The following is a 24,008-nucleotide window of genomic DNA, read 5'->3' as shown; positions in this document are numbered from 1 at the left end:
CATTCCCTCATCATTCAATGAGTAGTACACTACCATTAAAAAGATTTTATCTTATGCTCAAGAAGGCTGTATTTATTTGATCAAAAATACAAGGTAATATTGTGAAATAGTATTAGAATTTTTATAACTGCTTTCTATTTTAATATATTAGTGAAATGATTTCTAAAGGATCATGTGACACTGAAGACTGGAGTAATGATGCTGAAAATTCAGCTTTGGATCACAGGAATAAATTCCATTTTCAAATATATTCAAATAGAAAACAGTTATTTAAAATTGTAATAATATTTTACAATATTACTGTATTTTAGATCAAATAAATGGAGCCTTGGTGGATATAAAGGCACACTATGTAGTTTTTCACCACTAGAGGTCGGCTTTTCAAAACAAAGGCATAGCTTGATGACGGCGAGATTGAGCACGGATTCTTGGGAGATGTCGTCTTCACCTCGCAGCCAGTGGAAAAGAATCGGGATGAAACTCGGGCAGAAATCATGTTCATGGATGAGATTATTAACGTTACTGTAGTATGAAGCAGCGCAGAGCCGAATGTTTTGTTCTTTTTTAAAAACAAACTTTTGAAATCAAACCGATTTTAAACTTTTGACCTGTCGACTTACTGAATTAGTGCCCTCAGTAGTCTGCAACAAAATGAAGAGATCATGTCAGATTTTTACAGAACACACATGAGTCAAATATTATAAAATTATTTCAAAAGTTATGAAGCCTTTGGCTCGCACGAACGGTGTGATCAGACTTGGCTGGTCCCTGGAGCGTACGATCACACCGGTGTGATTGGACCGTTTAATGAATCACATGATCAACTGCCAAATTCGAATGTGCTTGCACGTTTTGGTTGGCGCTAAACCAGAGACGGAGGCGCTCAGCGCTTTTCATATATCACAAATATGCAGTTTTTTCAACCACATAATGTTTATTTTACACTGTAAATAATATTTTCATGATTTATCACAACTTTTTTTCTTTTGTCAAATCAACTTAGATAATTAATGTGGTTCAGATAACATAATATTTTGAGGTTCTATTTATTAAATCAATTTCCTTCATTGTATTAACTCAACTTTTTCATTTCAATGAACTCAAAATATTAAGGCAACCAGGTAACTTACTTTTTTAAGTTAAACCAACAATATTTTTTTACAGTGTAGGTTTCAGACATTTACACTGCCCTCCAAAAGATGAAAAGTGGGGTTTTGGACAATATTTGCATGAATCCTTTTTAATTTGTGATAATTTTGCGCTGATAAGGGACAACACAAACTACGAAAATAATTTTATTACATAAACAGTTTGTACATAGAAAAAACTTAAATTTTCGATTCATCAAAATATCCACCATTAGCAGCTATCTGACCTAAACTGGGTTCTAATTGGATCATTGTATTCTAAACTTATTTGGCAATCAATTGTTGAAGCTATTAAGGTGTGCTGACCCAAAAATCTTTCACAAACCTGGGCCAAGTTTAAACCAGTAACCAGGCATCACAGCTGGCAAAGGGGCATGCCTGACTTTGACATGTATATATTGCCATTATTATGTAATCAAAATGAAAATTATTATTGCTGGTCTTCAATGATAATGTCAAGTTACGTTAATGTATTTGCACCAAAAAATGATAAGGATTTATGTTGATATCGTCCAAAACCACACTTTGCCAGGGGTGTTTCCAAACTTTTAGAGGGCAGTGTAAATACACATAAGTACTAACAAAACCATACATTTAGAGTTTGTAAAGTACACACAGATGTCTATAGAAGCGACAATAACAATCCTTTTCATAATAATTAGACGACACGTATTATTCATATCAGATACACATTGTGTAAGTAACTTTAAAGTTTACTTTATTCTTCTCCCAGTTCACCGGCTCACTTACTGTCATGTAATCCGGGAGAAGTGGATGAATTCCTGTGTTGTAAATCCAACAGATCCGATTCTCTGTACTGTGGCGCAAACTAACATGGCGGCGCCCATCGCGCATATAACTCGATCGTTATAAAGGTGTTTAAACAGCAAAACACATCCACTTGCACATATTTGACAATTAGAATTGCAGATATTTCATGCTATAGTTAAAAAAAAAGTGAATATTTTGAATAAAAAAGGAAAAATGAAATAAAAGCAGATCATCAGTCATACATCGCTATTGTAGCTGCGGTGTTGATGCGTCACTATAGAAACAATAAATTGATACGTTTTAAATAACGGTTGCCTTGAAAAACTCACACTGGGGGCTCAGCAAGAATATTTTAAACTTACGTGTGAAAGGAAATACTAAAAATGGAAATACTAAAATTCTTCATATAAAATAGCTGATTCTTGGACTTTTTTTTTTGAACCAGCCAAATCAGATGGGAGTTTGCAGATTTGGAAACCCCTTGCTATCTTTGTATGAATTTCATGAACTACCAAAATATCCTACAGAGACCTGTGGCCTGTGCTCCTGAAGAGAGAGTGTGAAAGAAAGTACATAAAACAGTGAGGAATGACAGCCAGTGACACAGAGAAAGTATTAGAAAGAGAATGACTGGTGCAGTGACAGGAGAAAATGTGAGATTTGGGGACAGTCGGTACCCGACATATTTAAGAATATAACTTTACGGCCTCTATAGACAACTGACTTCATCTGTGCCATTCTGCTGCTCTGAGTTTTATGGAAGCTGTCTTTCAGAAGTTTGTAATGTGGCATTTCAATGCATCATGGGTTATAAGTGAGTGACGGTCTCATTGCCTGGATTCATTGGCTGGATTCATTCTGTAGGCGCAGTTTCAATCACCATCCATGACGCATGATAATGTACTATAGCTTATTGTGAGGTACTTGGTGACATGCAGTCCTAAAATGTACTCAATTTGTATAGCAATCACGTCAGACATTAGCTTTAGCTTAACCAACCACATTCCTTAAGCTTTACATTTCACCTGACACAAATGAATAATGGAAAAATGCAAATAATGTCTCCCGGAAATGCGATTAGTCATTCCAATCTGATGCCAACATTTCATAAAACTCATCGAAATCACCAACAGGCATCATCATTAATATCCAATTCATATTTCAATGAGCGAAGAGGACGCGTCAACACATTTAATGCGTTCTCTCAAAGCACTCAACTTTCATCAAGCCAAATAAAGCTCTCATTGGTGCTCAGGGGCCTTCGGAGCCCGCGGAGACAATGGAGCGCCTCTCCTTTACTGATGAGCATCCTATCACATTTAAAAGAGGGAGACATGGCTGACTGACTAACCACAAAGTCAAAGGCTCATTTTGGAGTTCTTTCACAGAGAAGGAAAAGATGTAAGCCGTTTTAGCGCGCTCCTCCCGTTGCGAGGGGAATAAAACAGCAGCCACATCAACGGTGGCATGAATAATAAATAATGTCATCTCAGAAACAAAGAGATAGATGGATGGAGCGAGAGAGAATGATGGAGGAAGATGAAAAAACTGAGTTTGCATGCCAAGGCCAGAAAAAAGGAAAAAGAACAAGAGGGGAAAAAGAGGGGGACGTCTATGAGTGACGGGATTTATAGAAGGACAAAGATGGAGAGAGGGCGCAAGAGAGAATGACAGAGAGAAAATTCAAGAGAAACTTGAATGAGACAGAAAAGGAAGAGAGATGACCACCAAAATTATCCTCAAGTCAGTGTTATCCTCCTAAATAACATTAAACACACACACAAATCTGTAAACAAGAACAAATCAAAACAAAGAAAAGAAAAAACAAAACTTTAATTTTTTGGTGTTTTATTATGATAGGACAGTAAGTTGACAAGAAATTAAGTTGGGGAGAGAGAGAGTGGGGGACGGGATCAGGAAAGGTCCACAAGTAGAGACTCAAACTCAGGACGCCCAAAGCGCAACTGCGCTATATGTCTGTGTGCTGCCCATGAGGCTACTGGCGTCGACAAAACAAAATACTAGTTGGTTTGTCTGACAAGGGAATAACTTATAAAAAACAGTTCTTATTTCAGATTAGTTGGCATTAGGTATTTATTAATATTATACAGTATTTACAGTTTTGTTTACATTTAGAATTTTTTAGACTTGATAAAATAAATGTTTAAATTATTGTTTATATATTTTCAAAGATCTTTTAACTTTAAGTTTCTGAGTAAAACTGACTAAATATAACATGACGTCATTATAGCACTGATTAAATTTAATTTCAAAAGGCTACAAAAAGAAAAACTGACAAATGACAGCATGCAAATGGTCCATAGAAAGGAAAATTTACATTTTGTTGAAAGGAGATGCAGTGAGAAACTGGGAGGTTTTAATGAGAGTTACTCTGTTCTCCCTCTGCCATTCCTCATGGGAATAACCTTTACAGTATACCTAGGAAAACCATTCCTAGATATTTTGAGTCCTCTCTGCATCGTCCAATGAAAAAAGATGCTCCTGTAGAAATCCAGAAGGCAACCTTTCATTTCGCCACACATGGCCAGTAGAGACATGAAAGTAAATGCCCCACTTCAAAAAGCAGGTCGACCAAAGCAATGAGCCCCCGTATTGATTCCTTTGTCTTTTATCTAAAGCTGCTGAAAACAAATTTCCTTTAGCGGTCGGGGTACAAAAACAAGGAATAAACACAAGGCAACAGGCCCCTCGAGACCAAAACTCTTTCTGCAAGGGTCACAAAGCTTGGTGAATCTCCAAAACAAGAGGCTGCCAAAAATTATGCCAAAATAAGACAATATAAATTCGCCCTATTTAGTTTGATAATTCATGTTCTTGCTCTTATTGTGCATGAATCTCTAAAATAAAAAATAAACGTTTTCTAATCTTTCATCAAAATGTATGTCAGTTAACATAAACTGTCAGTAGTGTAAGAAAAACTAAATAAAAGTCTAATTTTATGCAATTACACAACAGTATACTAATGCCGTTTTCAGCACGTTTAGATGTGAACAAAACACAAAAGATTTTTGAGTGTATTGATCCAGAACAGCAATGGTGCATTTCTTAGCACTCATAACTTGAGTTCCCTGTGAGCACCGTGAATTATCTACGTCAAATGTTTAAGGCATAAATCAGAAACAGGAAACGGATCAGAACACTGCCGCTTTATTCCCGGGCCCTGACCCCGTGTGTGTCGTGAATGGCATGTCTGAAAATCTCTGGGATTTTTTCGCTCATAAAAGTCAGAGCTCTTTGAAGACCACACACGGGATGGAGAATAAAAAAGAGCCCAAAAAGAGACACTGGCATTACTGTAGTTTTCTGCCTGCCTGCTGACTCTCTCTCACACATTGACATTGTGTTGAATGTGTTCTCAAGGGAAAAACACACCGATATCTGTTGTCTTGGTCACCATTATTCAATCACTGGTACTTAAAGGGATATTTCACGCAAAAATGAAAATCATCCCATGATTTACTCACCCTCAAGCCATCCTAGGTGTATATGACTTTCTTCTTTCAGACGAACACAATCGGAGATATATTTAATATCGAAATTCTCCGACATTTGTCTTTAAAATTTCTAATTTTAGACTTTTAATTCGTCACCAGTGATTTGTTTTGCTCTATCCTCTGAGCTTCCGCGTTCATCATGCATCGGGTCAAGGGTTACTCTTCCACCGCAAATCAATGCGTACAGTCGTCTGCCGGAAGTTAGTTATTTTACTTAATAAAGTGGTAAAACTTTACAATAAGGTTCATTAGATAACATTAGTTAACATGAACTAATAATGAACTGCACTTCTACAGCATTTATTAATCTTTGTTAATGTTATTGTCAACATTTACTAATATATTATTAAAATCTTGTTAACATTAGTTAATGCACTGTGAACTAACATGAACAAACAATGAACAACTGTATTTTCATTAACTAACGTTAACAAAGATTAGTAAATACAGTAACAAATGTATTGCTCATGGTTAGTTCACGTTAGTTAATACATTAACTAATGAACCTTATTGTAAAGTGTTACCAATAAAGTTTTAAATATGGATATTTTTCTTACAAAACCCATCGCTTCGCTTCAGAAGGCCTTTATTAACCCCCTGGAGCCTTATGGATTATATTTATGATGGATGGATGCTTTTTTTTTGGGCTTCAAAACACGCCGCCCGCTCAATCCCATTATAAAGCTTGGTAGAGCCAGGATATTTTTAAATATATCTCCAATTGTGTTTGTCTGAAAGAAGATGCATACATAGTATATAATATGTGTGTGTATATATGTGTGTGTGTGTGTGTGTGTGTATATATATATATATATATATATATATATATATATATATATATAGCTGTGTATATAATGCATATATAATGTATATAATGCATAGCAGGCAGAATGCAAATATTCTGCCTGCTGTTTTAAAAAATACATCTGATATAATTACTTCCTGTTTATTCATCACACTAGAAATAAAAAGTCAAAGTTGAGTGCATTTTAGTATTAAGTTTTCCACGGGATTCTTATGGCCATCATGTGCTTATTATCAATATCCTTGATATTATATTTTGGCTCATTTGAAAATGATTTTAGCTACTAATAAAAGTCTTCAGTTTTTGGGCATTTTATGTCCAAGGTATTGTTATATTCCATTAAAAAATATTATATTGCATTAAAAAAGATAATTTATATTCACTACTTTCCCTACTTTTCCCTCGTTCGAAACCCAGACTTTCAATCCTAAACTATGAAAATCCATAATAAAAATGTAAATTATACATGTTTAAAACTATGATGATCTAAAACAGAAATTGAAATAAACCTAAATCTCTTAAAAAAATAACAAGTGTACATAAATTGTTCCTCATTTCTACCACAACTAACAGTTTTGCCTTAATAGTTGATTACCAAAGCGACAAAAGAATCAGAAAAATGATGTGTGAAGAAAACAAGAAAGACATATCATTTGATTTCCAATCAAGTAGTAATTTTGTCAAGTTATGTAAAAAGGTGAAGATATTTAAATGTGTTTATTCAGGATACACAACATGCCAGCTATGAAAATAACCTTAGAAAGACAAATGAGTTTGCTATTTTGTTCCAAAAAAAGTTTAAAGTGTCATTTCCACCACTATTCAATGTGGTGGAAATGACACTGTGGTGGTAATGTTTCAGAAAAATTACAAAAATGTGTACAAAAGTGTGCAACTTCTGTGTAGCCCATGTCTACACATAGTTTGAACTAGAACTGACTGCTACTGTCCAGGTGGTACCTGAAGCTTGACATGAAAAAATGTTACAGCACACCCTACTAAAGTGTTTACAGTGGACATATGTAGTGACAAATACATGACACAAAGAGTTCCCGAACATTCTATACAGAAGACATTCACCAGGAATGCTCACCAACACAAAATCCTATACGCGGCGGTTTATGACAGAGAGAAAATAAGAAGTGCATTTGCAGGCCGTGATGGACAGCACAAATTGTGTGTGGAGGTGACTGTGCGATACCATGTCCTTTCCACCACTCACCGCAGGAAATTGGGAAATAACAGTCCTGTCACACTCGTCCAATTCAGCCTTCATTAAGTAAATCATCTCCCTCTCTCTCGCTCTCTTTCTTTGCCCGCATTCTCCACCACCTTCTTCCCCACAACTCAGGCAGCTCTACCTCAAACAAACTTTGTTTATTCAGAGCACACAACAGAGGGTCTTTGCTGACTGTCGGAACGAGGAAGTGAGTGTGCAATCTAACACAGAGAATTTGAAGAAGCACACATCGCCGCTTTATGGCACAGAATGTTAAGCCAATTATCGAAAGGAGTCATTTCGGTCAAGCAATTTTAAACCATCAAATGACTATAGACAAAGACGATATGTTAACAAGCACACTGCAAAGCTGCTCTTTAGAGATTAAAACCAACGTATGTGTCTGCTGGCCTGCTCGCAAAGCTCACTTCTGAGAAATGGCTGCGGGTGGTGCTCAGTAACACATTGAGGAGAACTTTATCATCATAAATTATGCACGGAGGGCCGAGGCATCTTTCTAATAAGAGCAGAGATGATACTGTGAGAGTATCCAAAGATGGAAAATGCATTGTCCTCATTTGCTAAACATGGCCTACTTAAGAAGATCTATTGCCTGGTGTAGATGAACGAATGAACCCAACTTCACAATCAGTATGAGTCTCGAGGAACAAACAATTGACTTTCAGATGAGGTGTTTAATCAGAGGGTTCGAGAACATTCTAGCACACAGGACTCACATGTAGTGCAGGTTTGGGTTCTGAGCGAAGGCTCGTGGCTGAATCACATGTAAGTTGCAGTTCACAATGGTCCTGAAATGGAAAGGACAAACAAACATGCATTAGTAGTTTCCCAACAATTTCGACATAATTGTGTTCTTGCTGGGCATTTCTTAACATTAAATCTTGAAACACATGCAAAATGCTGAAAAACTCGCAATTCTGACTTTTTTTTCCTCGCAATTTTGACTTCTTTTATTAAAATTAAGGGATATAAACTCGCAATTGTGAGTTATAAATCACGATTCTGACTTTATAACTCACAATTGTGAGTTTATATCACACAATTCTGACTTTTTTCTCAGAATTGCATGATATAAACTCACAATTTTGAGTTATAAAGTCAGAATTGTGTGGTATAAACTTGCAATTGCGAGTTATAATCACGCGATTCTGAGAAAAAAAAGTCAGAATTGTGTGGTAAAAAGTCAAAATTGTCAGATAAAAAGTCGCAATTACCTTTTTTTTCCAGTGGAGGAAACAAGCTTATATATATATATCTCTGATATTATATCTGACATTTTTTCATCTGAGCTGGAGCAACATCAAAAGCGTGCAGCCACGCACACGCTTAGCTTCGAGGAAATGTTTGTTATGACAAATACGTAAAATGAATGCAAGAGATGTGATGGTATCTTGGGAAACTGTAATTTTACTTGCGCTACAAAAATAAAAAAATCAACCACCTGTGGCAAAGGACAATTAGGTTATGCTAATGTCAAGTTGCTCTGATTAGCCTATAAGATTTTGCAAAAAGATCTTATGTGAGCAAATCATAGGTCTAAAAGGAGGTGAGCTGGTAAAATAAAAAATAAAAAAACAGTGAAAGACCAGTTCACGTTTGTCATTTTAAATGGATGTGACAGCAGCTAGGGGCTAAACGGGCTGCTAATTGTCTAACCATCTCGCAGCAGTGTCAAAAAGGGAAATGTGGAAGTAAAAGAGAAAAAAAACATCATCTAATCTTCACTTCCAGTCTCCTCTCCTCAAGTAACATCATTAAGGGCAGAATATCATCAAGAGCCTGCATCCTTGCTCCTGGAGTTATTTACGCTGGCAGCTTGAATCAATTATGAATATTGAATATTTTTTTTCCTTGGCATTTGTGAGATGTTTATTTGCACGAAGCACTCTCAACTCTTGTTATTAGGGGTGTTTGCAGGAGCGATTACATCAAAGTATTTCTTTTTGCATGAGGTTGGAGACTTAAGCCCGATGAACACGATGCTTAGCATGTATGATCATCAACTGCTAATTCTGAATCGCAAATGGTGGCTCGAAAGAATGTCTCAGACCAGACTTGATTCTGATTTCCACAAGTTTGCCTAGCAAATTATTTAGAGGATTGGAGCTTTTAATATGTATGCCTAAAATCCTTTTGGCTCCTTAAAATGATGATATTCAATTGCAACATACGCCCGGACAAAATACTGATCAATCTTCTACATCATTTGATTAATTACTGCTACCATGATCACTAGAAAATGTAACAAACATGCCTATTAAAGGGATAGTTCACCCAAAAATGAAAATTCTGTCATCATTTACTCCCCCTCAAGATGTTCCAAACCTATATAAATTTCTTTGTTCTGCTGAACACAAAGGAAGATATTTGGAAGAATGTTTGTAACCAAGCAGATCTCGCCCCCCATTGACTACCATAGTAGGGAAAAAAATACTATGGCAGTCAATGGGGGGCGAGATCTGGAGTAAATGATTTTCCACAACAAAGCTATAGCGTTAATGACACAGAGGAACAATACCATTGTAATCACTTTCAGAATGATTTTTTTCCAACTGATAAAAACATTGGCAGCCAATTAGATTCCACCCGACTTTAAAGAGAATGAACGTTTAAAGCCACAGACGACATAACTGCAGTGAGTGTGTATAATAAACAGAAAGTTACCATGCATTGGCATTGGACGCTAATATAGTCAACGTTCTTATTTAGAACAACATGAGGATGAGTATATGTGACCCAGGACCACAAAACCAGTCATAAGGGTCAATTTTTTGAAATTGGGATGTATACAAAAAAGCTGAAAGCTGAAGAAATAAGCTTGATGTATGGTTTGTTAGAATAGGACAATATTTGGCCGAGATACAACTATTTGAAAATCTGGAATCTGAGGGTGCAAAAAAATTAAAATATTGAGAAAATCGCCTTTAAAGTTGTCCAAATGAAGTCCTTAGCAATGCATATCCACTCACAAAAATACATTTTTGATATATTTACAGTAGGAAATGTACAAAATATCTTCATGGAACATGATCTTTACTTAATATCCTAATGATTTTTGGCATAAAAAAAAAAAAATCGATAATTTTGACCCATACTGTGTATTGTTGGCTGTTTCTACAAATATACCTGCGCGACTTATGACTTGTTTTGTGGTCCAGGGTCACATATAAGAATTTACCATTCATTCTTATATACTCATCCTCATGTTGTTCTAAACCTGTCTGATTTTCTTATATTTTGAAAAAAGTGGTGGTCTAAACAATAATTGATAACAGAATTTTCATTTTTGGGTGAACTATTCCTTGATATAAAAAATATGTTTACTGCCTGCTTTCCGTGGGCGGTAATAGCGCAACATTAACCATGTCAAACAAAAATATCACTTTATTTTTGCGATAATGACTGAATTGTGGGTGAAAATGACGCTGTTTTTGTGCTAAAATAGTGTGCTAAATGTTTGATGAACTCACCTTTGCATTAGAATGCAAGTTTTGTCCTTTTTTCATATCATGTTGCGACATAAATTCACATGCTAAAGGCCTAGAGAAAAAAAATCTGAATCTTCTCAGCTCAGAAATTCCCTCCTGTGCCAGACCGTGACCAGGTTCTGCCACGTCACCTTAATAGTGTGGGTTAGAGTTAACCGCTAATGAGAACCTTATTAATCATTGCTCCTGGCCCCCATTAACCAGTAGAGCTGTAATAGGAAGGAAGAGGAGGTTTGAGGGGCTCTAGTGAGGGAGGAAGCCCTACTGATGAAGAGCCATGTAAAGATATGTGCATCACCACAGTAGACTGAATGAGGTAAAGCAAGTCTTGACCAGATGGAGGGTGTTGGGGGATGTAATTAAATTTTCTGGCTACTTCAGCAGCATTTTTTGATCATTTTAAAGCAGGCCTTGGGGAGACACCTTTTATGTGGGGCTGGCTAGAAAAAGCATTTGGATGCCACTGTGAAACTCGCCCATGCTAGCAATTGCTAGCAATACGTTTTTGCAGATGTCATATCAAAAAGATGTGGTAGGAATGTGGTACTCACAGTCTCTGAAGCCCAGTGTACAATGCCATGTCAACGTCCCTCAACGTCTGCAAGCCCGACCAGTTCTCAATGTGTCTGCAAAAACAAATCCAGAATATAGAATTAGAAGATATGTATCTACAAATTCCCGTTAGCATACAGAGAAAGGAAAGATGTTGTTTGTTCAAAGAAAGAAAACAAAACGATAAAGGTTAGGTATTAATATTAAAATCTGGACCAATATGCCAATAATTATATATATATATATATATATATATATATATATATATATATATGGGTCAATGACATGACAGGCCATTTTTTTTGTCCAAAGGCCTTAACCCTCATGCGGTGTTCGGGTCATTTTGACCCGAAGAAGATTTTCTTTTTCCCGAAAATACTAGTAAATGTTATCGCATTGGACTGAAACTTGTGTGACTTTGTTCACACAGGTTATAACTACTTCACAATTTTTTTTTGATAATTTTCATTTTTCACCTTGTCACACTTGTGGTGTTCCCAGTCAAAAATGACCAGCTTACAAAAAGTTGCTTATAAATCTCTCATTATGCTATATTATCACCAAATATTGGATTCAATCTTTTTGTCAGCTTGTTTTCTTTCATTTAGGACTGGTTTTGTGTTTATTTTTTTACATCTGATTAATCATAGGCCTCATTTATCTGAGAGTAGGCACCTCAGTTTTTGAGTGAAAAAAGTGTTTTTTTGTGGATAATTTAGTCAATTTTACAAAAAATATGAAAAAAAATTGCATTGTTTATCACACTCGTGAGCTTTAATGTTTAAGCAGGAAATGTGTTTTGAAATGTTTTTATTTTGGTTTTTATTTATTACAAAAAGGCATAAAATCACATTTGTGGTGTTCCCGGTCAAAAATGACAAAAATGATAAGCTATTTTCCCTACAAAAATAGCTTATAAATCACTTGTTACACTATTTTATCACCAAATATTGGATTCAATCTTTTTGTCAACTTCTATATATTTGGACAGGTTTTGTATTTATTTTTGAAACTGATAGATTGTAGGCCTCATTGATCTGAGCTTATATTGGTCAAAAATGACTGCCCATTGAAAATGAATGGGGGAGTCGAAAATCAGAGAAACAATTAGTGTTCAGGAGCGTGTTCATCATGTTCATGTTCACATATATACATGTGGGCGAGCAAAAATAAAGGCCTCGGACCTCCACATGTGTGGATACATGCATACTTGTGCATCCGCGCACATACACACATTCATGTACACAAACAAACTATTTTGAATATTACAGGCTTTTTTTTTACAGAGATGAACTTTATCCTCAAATCAGTGAGGCTCAGATAAATAAGGCCTACGATCGATCCATTCCAAAAATAAACACAAAACCTGTCCTAATTTAAAGAAAACAAGCTGACAAATAGAGATTGAATCCAATATTTGGTGATAAAGTAGCATAACGAGATATTTATAAGCAATTTTTTGCAGGCCGGTCATTTTTGACCGGGAACACCACAAGTGTGATAGGGTTTTCAACACAGCACAAGGGTTAATAATAATAAAAAATATATGACATCCAAAGTATGTAAGGTAGTACACTTAGATCACTTTTATTGAATCCAAAAGGTTTTAATTATATTTTACTACATATAAAGGTATTTTAAAATTTTTGAAGTGTCAAAAGTCAATTAGTTTAATCGTCCAAAGGCCAATACAGCCATTTCATTAGTGATTAAAATATCTTAAAATGTAATAAATGTATATATTTTTTATTCTGCCATGATTTTATATCATCATATGATCAGGTCATTCGCTATAAAACATGGAAAATGTTGTAATATTTCAAAAACTTGTACTAAATATAAAATGTTTGATTGTCCTTTTGTTAGCTAGCTAGCAATTTAACTAGCTAGCTAGCTAGATATCGGCCTGTTAGCATTGTTTGAAGTGTATCTCAAGTGTATTACAACATCATAATAAATGCACAGTATGAAAAAGAGATTATCTTTTTGAGATTTGCTAAAGACTACATTTAACAGTGTTATTAAATTATTAGTATTTTTTAAATGAAGAGAGTGTTAGTTGAATGGAAAAGTAAATGTAAAAATAATATAAATGAGATATGCACAATATATCTAACATCCACTGAGAAATAAAATAAAAGCTCCAACTGATAAAGAACATCCGATAAAGCCATAAAACATTTTATTAGATCCCGAAGAACAAAAATAGACAGCGTTCATGATTTTTATCAGTACTGGTGCCAGTAGTTGACTGAAATAACTAGACCTCTTCAGCGCAGCTGTGACAAGAGCCAGCTGGCATCATCATTTTGTGAATTAGCGCCCATTACAACACAGACTCTGCTTAATAAATGTTTTCAGAAGTTTCACAAACGCCATAACTATGTTTCTAGAAGTTTCCCCAGCTTGAACACTTTGGGCATCCGCTGCTAAATGCTGATAAACACAGCCGCTCTGAAGACAACGATGAGGGTTTGCTGGCAAGTAGACGCAAAGTGAAATGAAACTTTATGTTCTGTGCATCACATTTTAGTGTAATATTAAAACCTTTCATGTCAACGCCGGTTAACTATATTACAAATACGGTGGCAAATACTTAATTTCATAACATAGACAACAAAATATCAAACCAAGAGGCATCTGCAAACAAATGATGCTTGACTACCTTTGTTTGACCAGGCTGTTTAATGGCAAATACAGATGGTCATTTCCCATTCACAGCTAGTTATCAGAAGCTTAACACATCTTCTCGGCTGTTCATTTTTATAAGTTACCTACGTCACATACTGACAATTTGCATTCTGTGAACATCAGGATCCAGCAGAGTAATTAAGTCTAAATTGGCCGTTCAGAAAGAATCGGTCATATAAAAAAAATGCATCCTGGATAGATGCAGGCACAGACCATCTGTGGAGATTTCCAAAGCTCAAGGAGAACAGAAAAAAATGCACACATTTCTCATTAAAGAGACTTATTTCAGTCTAATTCTATGGTAATTGTATTTGCTAAAAGTCTTGTAATGGTAATGTTCAAAGCACGCACACATTAACAAATGTTTCAAATAGCTGAACAACTTTTGTAGTTGAGTGAGAGACCGGAACGCCAGGAAAAACTCAACGCCGTGAAATGGGGTTTTGGAAGTCCTTTGGTTTCAAGGACCCTCTTGGCTGCAGGAAAGTGTTTTCCAGTGTCAGTGACAGAGGGTTTTAGATGAACAGCAGGAGGCTTCTGCCTCACCAGCATCTGTCTTCAGCTGGCTCATGTGCCATAGAGGACCGCCTGGAGACATATGTGGATATACTGTACCAGGACCTCATTATAACAGTAAACAAACATCAATGAGATAAACTATTAAAAAGAGAAGAAGTAGTGCACTAATGGAATTAAATAAATACAATGAAAAATAATAAATATAGTAATATATAAAAACAATAAATAAAAGAGTAAAGAAACTATTCCGTTCCTTCGCTATTGGCAAGAAATGCAGGCAGGAATTTACTATAGTCAGTGTTAACTGGTACACAGTTATAAGTTTTGAACAGTCTATGCCTTTTAGCAAAAATTTTGTCAACTCATCTTGATTTTAAACAATTTTACTCTGACAGAAATGGCATTTTATTTTTGTCAATATTGTATTAAAGGGTTAGTTCACCCAAAAATGAAATTTCTGTTATTAATTGTCGTTCCAAACTCGCAAGACCTTCGTTCATCTTCAGAACACAATATTTTTGATGATTTTTTTTTTTTTATCCACTATAGAAAGCAACATAATTACCGCATTCAAAAATTAGTAAAGACATCATTAAAATGTGACTACAGTGGTTCAACCTTAATGTTATGAATGGACGAGAATACTTTTTGTCCGCAAAAACAAAACAAAAATAACGACTTTATTCAACAATTTCATCTCTCCCCTGTCAGTCTCCTTCAGTCTCGCTTCATAACATTAAGGTTGAACCACTGTAGTGACGTTGACCATTTTAACGATGTCTTTACTACTTTTCTGGACCTTGAATGTGATAATTACTTGCTTTCTATGGGGGATTAAAAAAATTAAAAAAAACTCTCGGATTTTATCAAAAATATCTTAATTTGTGTTCCGAAGATGAACGAAGGTCTTATGAATGTGGAACAACATGAGGGTGAGTAATTAATGACAAAAATGTCATTTTTGGGTGAACTAACCCTAATTTATTTGACGATAATGTGCAAAATGATGCAAACCTGTCAACCGTAACTGGACAAACTTTTAGAAAATGTTAAAAACACTTCAAAAATGTATAAAACATTCATTTAAAATACACAATTTATATACAATATTATGGAAGGTGGAGGGTTTCTGAAAGCGCGCTGCAACTGCTACAGCAAATGCTGACCAAGCATTTGAAGTTTGGGCAGCGAGCTCATTGGCTGCTGATACAGCAGGAACCAATCACAGAGAATGATGTAACTGCAAGTAGATTGAACCTATCAGCCTGCGAGTTTCATGACAGAACTTTGTATGAATGTAATCACCACATACTGTATAATATATAATAATTTAAATATAATTTTATCATAATACTTTTAGATGTTATAAACATTTAAAATGATACAAAATATTTCTATTAGAATGATTTCTGAAGGATGTGGAGTAATGATTTTGAAAATTCAGCTTTGCCATCACAGGAATAAATTACATTTTGAAATATAATAAAATAGAAAACAGTTATTTTAAGTTGTAATAATATTTATTACAATATTTCACAATATTACCAGTTTTACTGTATTCTTGAATAAATAAATGCAGCCTTGGTGAGCATAGACAAATCTAGTGTATTGTGTCTTTATTATTGACAAAACCAAAAGAATCTTTCATCAACAAACATTTCTAATTTCATTAATGAGATCAACATTGACTGTAGTTCACCATTACTCATTGTCTGCTGCTCCCAAACGACTAGTTTAAATTACCCACAATGCAATTACACCTAAGCTAATGACAAAGCGTTTAATTGAGGAGAGGGCTGCCACATCCTCTGGAGCATTTGGCTTGTCAGCGATGCAAATGCGTGCACTTGTAGTTTGCTGTCGTGGAAATGCGATTCCCAGAGGTCTCCCCTCTTGTCCACTGACAGGAAGTGCCGCTTGGCATCTGGTGGCTAGCGAATCGAGGCCATTTTGCCAAACTCCTAACGGAATCCCGAGTCTTAATCGCTTATTTATCTCTGGCACTTAACGACAAATGATTTAAAACTTCTGGGATTTGCCACTGTGTCATGCTCTCGATACTGTCAGTTCAATCATTCAGTGGCTCAGGCACTTCTCTCTCCCGATCACTCATTTGCTCGCACATACACACACCCAGATGCTGTTTTTCTTGACACCGCGGTAAGCAGCTGCATGACACACATCTCAGATAGATGTGCCCGGGAAATTACGAGCCGCCCTCCATCTGTTGCTAGCATCAGGTTTTCTGAGCTCAGCTTGCACATATTTACATCAGCCGTAGAAATTTAACAATGTCCATATCTGGTCTGAACATGTCGACCGTCTACACTTGATCTGTGTCTGTACGAGTGGGCGTATGTGGGTGCATTTATGAGAAAAACAGGCCACATCCTGTACCGAGACGCCTCGACGCACATCCCGATTGGTTACTACGCATGATTCTACCTCATAAGTGATATTTATGACAGGTGGTTGGACTGGGGCTATTTGAGCTTTGAGAAGATTGAGAGTCCGTCTTTTCATTGCATGGGTCTTATGATATGGCAATCATACTAAACCAATTCTACAAACACTGATCTCAAAAATTAAAATGTCATGTGATTAGGTAAAGCAGACAGCCAAAATGTCAAAATGATTTACAGAATTTTCACCCAAAATAAAATTCTGTCATCATTTACCTACCCTCATGCTGTTCCAAACCTTACTTTTTTCTGTGGAGCACAAAATAAGACACTGAAATTTTACTAAATATGTCAATACTGAAATTTTAAGAATGTGATGCTTTGAGCACTGTTGAGCGGATTCTTAAACACCTCTGATTGGCCATTGTGTTCACGTGCTCAACAGATATGTCTGTGATTGACTACAACTATGAACGCTTCAAAAACATGTAAATAGACATTAATGACGCTCTTCACCGAGCGCTTACACAGATATACGCGGGAGTGTTTGAAAGCAGGCGTCATCGTGCGCGTGAACACAACGGCCAATCAGAGGTGTTTACGAATCCACTCAACAGCGCTCAAAGCGTCACATTTTTTATTATTATCACATTTCAGTATCGACTTGGTATCGAAGTCAGTGCTTTTGACAACACTACTGACCATATAGTATAACGTGACTGTCGAACACTGTTGTTAACTATAACAAAACCTGCTATAAAAATTTTTTTTAAAGTTTGTTCATTGGGATATATTTAATTAACTAAAATATAGATGCACCGATATAGCGGCCAATAATCGGTATCGGACGATAACAACAAATTTTCACACTATCGGCTATTGGCCGATAGTTAAAAAACCGCCGATAGTCAGGGCCGATATATCCTGTCAATCAAAAGAGGGCAGCAAAATGCACTGAATTTGTACTTTGTGTAAAGAAAATGCTAAGAAACCAGTTTGATGTTCAATATTAATAGTAATTATATGAATTAATAACATTCAGAAATTTAAGAAATATTAATTTAATCTTCAGAATTTAGTTAATGTGTGTTAATATTAATTTGAGTAATGTGTTTGTTTATAACTGATACCAGTTACTCTGAAACAAGTTGATGAAATGCAGAGAATAAAGTTTTTATTTGCATTTCATTCAAAATATAATAATTGAAAATATAATGATTAATTATTAATTATAATGAAATTATCATTAATTTAAAAGAAGGTATAAAACGCAGAACCCCCAAACTATCTGTATCGGCAGATATCACTCTAAATAATCGGATATCTGTATCGGTTGAGAAATTTAGTATCGGTGCATCTCTAAATTAAAATAAACAAAATATACATATTGGATGAAAAATAAACTTAAATAACTTAAATTAAAATGGAAACTGGCCATGTAAAAATAAATGCTAATTTAAAATAATAATAATAAACAATAATCATATATAAATGATAAAATAACCACGCCATCAAAAAAGCGGTCCATATTTTAAATGGATAGTTCACCCAAAAATGAAAATTCATGAAATTTATTTACTCATCAATATGCATAATCTGTGTGCAAGTATTTCTTCTGCAGAAAACAAAATATATTTTGAACAATGTTGGTAGTTTTGGTGAAAACTTCCAATGTATGAACCAAAAAAAAAAAGTTTCAAAGTAGTCATTATCATACAGATTAGGAACGACATGAGGGTGAGTAAATGACACCATTTTCGTGTGAACTATCCCTTTAAATATATAGCGCACAGGTCATACGGACTACATTTTGGTGCTTTTACAACAAATTTTTGGTCTTTTTTAGAGCTTCACAGTCTCAGTACACATTAAAGTTCATTACATTCAAGAGAGCAGCATGAACAGCCTCCTTTTGGGTTGCACAGAAGAAACAACATGAGGGCAGGTCACATCTGTCTGTCAGCTAACAGGATGATTTTTCACAGTTCTTTGAATACTCATCAGCATTTCTTTAAATGCTGAATAGATTCTGCACTTAAATCGAAAGACATGGAGAAATCGAAATTTGAAGGGGAAGTTGGCGGACAGTGATGGACTAGACAGATCCGAAAGTGTGAGCTGGGTTTTTGCCCCTGTGACTAACTGACACATCGACTAATTGATGGGTCCATTGATTGTACTGTGCAGTTTCTAAATGACCAGTAATGAGTCAAATAGCAGATCCCAAGTGTCTGAAGAACAAGTATCTGAAGTAGACGAGACTTCTTGTGGCTCCTTCCAGACTGATTTGGCCCTCTTCAGTCATCATATCATAATGGATTCATAAATCTTTCTAGTAAGCACACATAAAACAAGCTTGTAAACAAGCATTCCTGTGAGGATTCATTAAATATGTGTGACTGTTTTCCACAATAAACATTCACGAGAGATAAAAGCCTCTGCAGACGACCACAGAATGACTTGAATTAAGCACAGTTTGGCTTATTGCAGAGATTTAAGCATTACTTTTATGGTCTCTTTGACATGCACTTCAAATCTGCCTTAAAAAAAAAACATGCTGCCATAAAACATTTCAAATTCATTCAAATACTATGGCTTATATTGCTGTCATATAAGAAAATGGTTATTGTAAAAGAAACCGTCAGACTTGATTTTCCTCCATCCATAAAATTTCCAACCATAAAATAAGGATGTTTTTCCATATTCCGGGCAAAAGCTTTACATACAGTATCCGTAACAGTCACCTCAGCTCTGTTCTGTAGGACACAGAAGGAGATATTTTGTAGAGTGTCCAAGCTACTCTTTTCTATTCAAGAAAAATAAAGGTCATTTGGGTTTGGAAATAAAAAATCCAAAACCAAACCAAAAAAACATCCATTCTGTGAACAACAACAGAAAAGCTGTTATCTAAGACAGGTCCCTACAGTGAAAGGGAAGCACTCCCTTTTGTGTGTGTTTTTTTTCCTCCATCAAAAGCCAATGTAAGATACCTGTTTTTTTTTTTTTTTTTATGAAAAACAACGCAGAGCTGCAGCTAACAAGATAAGCATGGCTTGTTTTAAGTCCCAAGTTAACATAAAAAAAGCTTGAAGCAACATGAAGCGGAAGTCAGACACAAGCATCTTGCTTTAAATTTGCATCTATCTCTATTCACACAAATTCATGCCTGCCATAACATTACATTTAAAATGTTGTTAACCATATTCTACAATATTGACATGACCATATATCTACAAAATGAATGAGAGCAATGAAAAGTAGCATTGTCATGATACCAAAATTATGACTTTGATAAGATACCTGACTAAAATATCTCGATACTACCACTGAACCAATACCAAGACAAAAACCTAAAACAACAGGAAAAGTTAATTGAATAATAGATGACCCACATGGAATTCTGATTTCACTTTTTTAACTTTAGTTAGTGTGTAATGTTGCTGTTTGAGCATAATTTGCAAAGTTACGATGCTCAAAGTTCAATGCAAAGGGAGATATTTTCTTTTACAGAAATTGCTTTTTAAGGACTACAACAAATGGCTGGTAGGGACTACAATGAGCTTCTTCCTTGGTTAGTGACATCACAAACCCCAAAATTTAAAACCCTACCCCCGTGAATACACAACAAAGGGGGTGAGGCCATGTTGGGCTGCTTTAGAGAAGAGGAAGAGTTGTTGTAGTAGAGTGTTGTTGCCATGCCGTCATTTTACGCCAAACTGCTTCACAAACGAGGGTCAATTCAATGCTGATTAACATGACAGCACATGCTAGTCGATGAGTTGAATCAACTCCACAGCAACTAAATAAATTTATCCACTAACCATTCAGAAATGTCCAGTTACATTTTAAAAGTTGTAACTTCTTCCTGAGTCTCTCCATCAGTGTACGACTCCGGTTTGAACAATGTAAGGCTGAAGACCGTTACCGACAATCGTCATTTTGGCTGCGTGAGATTCTCCAGCTTTGTTGTTGTTGAGCAACAGAAGCGCGAGCTGTTAAAGCTCCGCCCTCTTCTGGAAAGGGGGTCGGGAGCAGCAGCTCATTTTCATTTAAAGGGACACGCACAAAAATGGCCTGTTTTTGCTCACACCCAAACGGGCAAATTTGACAAGCTATAATAAATGATCTGTGGGGTATTTTGAGCTGAAACTTCACAGACACATTTTGGGGACACCAGAGACTTTTATTACATCTTGTGAAAAGGGGCATTATAGGTCCCCTTTAATTAAAAAAAAAAAAAACTCACTTGACCAGCGTGTGCCTGCCCTGTTTTTTGAGCATTTCTACTTAAATAGATAATAAAATAATATTTAAAAGCAATAAAAAAAATAATAATAACAATAATTGCTCTAATGCTGTCAAAGTTCTCAGCTTGGGAAATGTGCATGAGTTTGCAAGTATATATGCCCTCTAATACAGTTCATAACGAAATGCTGATGCTCATAAGAAAGAAAATCATCAAGCAAGCCCTTTCTGAGGCACACAGGAGGATTTCTTATGACATTAAATTTCTCAGTAACAAATTTACCTCTGACCGCTACCTAAAAGCTAGCTGGTGCGTTCTCTGCCAAGAGTACAGATTGTTCTATGAATGTCTAAGGAAGTACATCATCACATCCCAAACCTCCAAAAACATCTAGTTCCATCTCTGAAATGGCGTCGCAACAGGAGGGAATGGTCTGCATTTCATAAATATTCCAGTATTGGAGATCTGCATATATGCTCTGTTTGATGTAGGGAACCTGAGATGGAGCGAAACGCTGGAAGACTGCCAGCTCTAAATCTTCCCTTCACTTCAGCTTTAGGTGAAGAATGAATTCAAAGTCATGGTGAGTTACTGAACCATTCCAATAATTAACTTCATGTAGCAACACGCTGGCGTAGCGAGATCTGACAACCCCACAAAACTCCATTTCTCTTACTATTGTTGTTCATTCCCTTCTTTCCCTTCAGTCGTCAACATGACAGATGCAGAGCCAATGCTATTGGAGTCCAGATCATTTATTTTACACATCAATGACCCGACTTCTTTGCACACTGAAAGGAAATACTAAAAAATAAACAAGGAGCTAGAAATCAAACTCCACGGAACCATATTCTCAGTCTACTGATGCATCTGAGACCAGCTTTTGATGAAATATAGGATTATATAGACTTGTTGGCACATTACATAAGCAAAGAGTCATTTTTATGAGGTAAATCTTTAAATATGAAGATATTTAAGTGGAATAAGATTTACTTTAAAACAATTTTCACTCAGAAACTGCTAGTAAATATCACAAAAATGTAACATGTTGAATTAAATGTGAGATTATGAAGTAGAAAGACTCAAATAGTTTTTTCTTGCACAACTTTAAAAAATAGTTTTTACAGTGTCACTAACACTGTAAACCCTAACACTCAAAATAATTAATTGGTTTGAGTAGGACAAACTTAAATTAAACAAATTAGTTCAGTCAAATTAACTTTTATGAGTATTTAGCACTTTCTTTTTCTTTAGAGTTCACAGAACTGATATAGTTTAAGTAAACTGTTTCATTTCTTTAAGTTTTATGAACTCATTCCTTTCATTTAGATTAACTTAAGTTTAACTGAAACTGGGCTGGGATTTCTGTTTCCCAGCATGCTTTGTTTTTTGAGCAAGATTAATGTTAAGTGGGAGATTTAATAGTTATTAATGTTTTGTTATGCTAATTTAGATGAGTTTCTGTTAATGTGGGTTTTTTAGAGTTACCATCATGGTGACAAAGTGGTGCATGCGGCTTGGTTTGAGAGCAGTATGTTTAATGATTTATATTGCTGTACTCAGCCAGTGCTATTGCCAACATTTTAGCAAATTAGCAACTTAGAATTTTCTGTATTATCTAGTTACAGCTAGCTAAGTTTCCACTAATAAAAATTTGTATGTTGTTGAGATTACATGATCATTTTAAGTTAAATGTTTGAATTAGTTTACTCAAATATTTCAATTTAAGAACAATTAAAATGTTTGAGTTCAAAATAAAAATCTGCCAGCTCTGCTTACTTAAACTTTGAATTTCTTAACTTAAAAATTTTGATGAACTAATTGAGTTTTGCCAACTTATTTGGGTTATTATACTCGGGTTTATAGTGCATGCTAAAGCAGCAGCCACACGCAACATAGGAACTAGAGCTATAAATATAGTTAACTGTGACAAAAATGGCCATGTATGAAAACATAGTGGTAAAATAAATGCTAAAAAAACATTCAGGGACTGAATCCCAGAAGCCGCTCCCCGGTTTGAAGAGTTGCGACAGTGCAATGACCTCAACTCAGCTGGGTGCAGAAATGACAGTGGAGACACTGAGGATCTGAAAGCCATCAGTCAAACTTGCACTGAAAAGCCTCATTTATCGTCTCGAAAGAAACACAGAATGTTTTTTTGCGGCCGGACCCCTGTGGCAATCCGTGAGGTTAAGCCGATGACTGAGCTTCAGCCAGAGATGGAAGAGAAGGCACAGGAAGGTGCAGAAGAGCTGAGGGAGGTCGTTTGGCCTTTTCTTTTTCTCCCTCCATCTCTGCCGCCCCTGATCTCAACGGTGAAGCCGCCCACTCGCTCAGCTGTTCTCTGGAACCCGCAGGCCGCAGCTTTCAAGACTGGTTTTGCAACCACCTACAGAACCAACCTACATGAAGACAAAAAAACAACACCCCATATCCCTTTCCCAAAAAAGCAATTATCATAATAGTTCGATCATGTAATCCAAACACACCTAATGATTGAAAGTAAAAGGTGGCATGTTCTGTAAATATCATAGGAAACGGCTCACACGAACACGTACGCTAGGCATATTAGCATACTGCTTTTATCCCAGCGCCGCTGTTCTGGATCAACAAGCCCTCAGCAGCATGAGG

At 35.8% G+C, this 24,008-nt stretch overlaps 1 protein-coding gene across 3 annotated transcripts in view; it reads right to left on the bottom strand.

Annotated features, from left to right (window-relative positions):
- ntrk3a (neurotrophic tyrosine kinase, receptor, type 3a) overlaps positions 1-24,008 on the bottom strand; it is a 221,842-nt gene that overhangs the window by 161,844 nt on the left and 35,990 nt on the right. For all 3 annotated transcript variants that reach the window (XR_007928346.1, XM_051884524.1, XM_051884523.1), the window contains exons 2-3: positions 11,519-11,593; positions 8,196-8,267 (exon numbers count right to left, since the gene is read on the bottom strand). Coding sequence is in view for 2 of the 3 variants with exons in the window: in XM_051884524.1 (XP_051740484.1) it covers positions 8,196-8,267; positions 11,519-11,593 (147 nt within the window). In the remaining variant the exon portion in view is untranslated. The remainder of the gene's footprint in view (positions 1-8,195; positions 8,268-11,518; positions 11,594-24,008) is intronic.

Source organism: Ctenopharyngodon idella, chromosome 24, assembly GCF_019924925.1.
Source record: "Ctenopharyngodon idella isolate HZGC_01 chromosome 24, HZGC01, whole genome shotgun sequence".
Lineage (NCBI taxonomy): Eukaryota > Metazoa > Chordata > Actinopteri > Cypriniformes > Xenocyprididae > Ctenopharyngodon > Ctenopharyngodon idella.
This window is presented reverse-complemented; position numbering and strand designations above follow the sequence as displayed.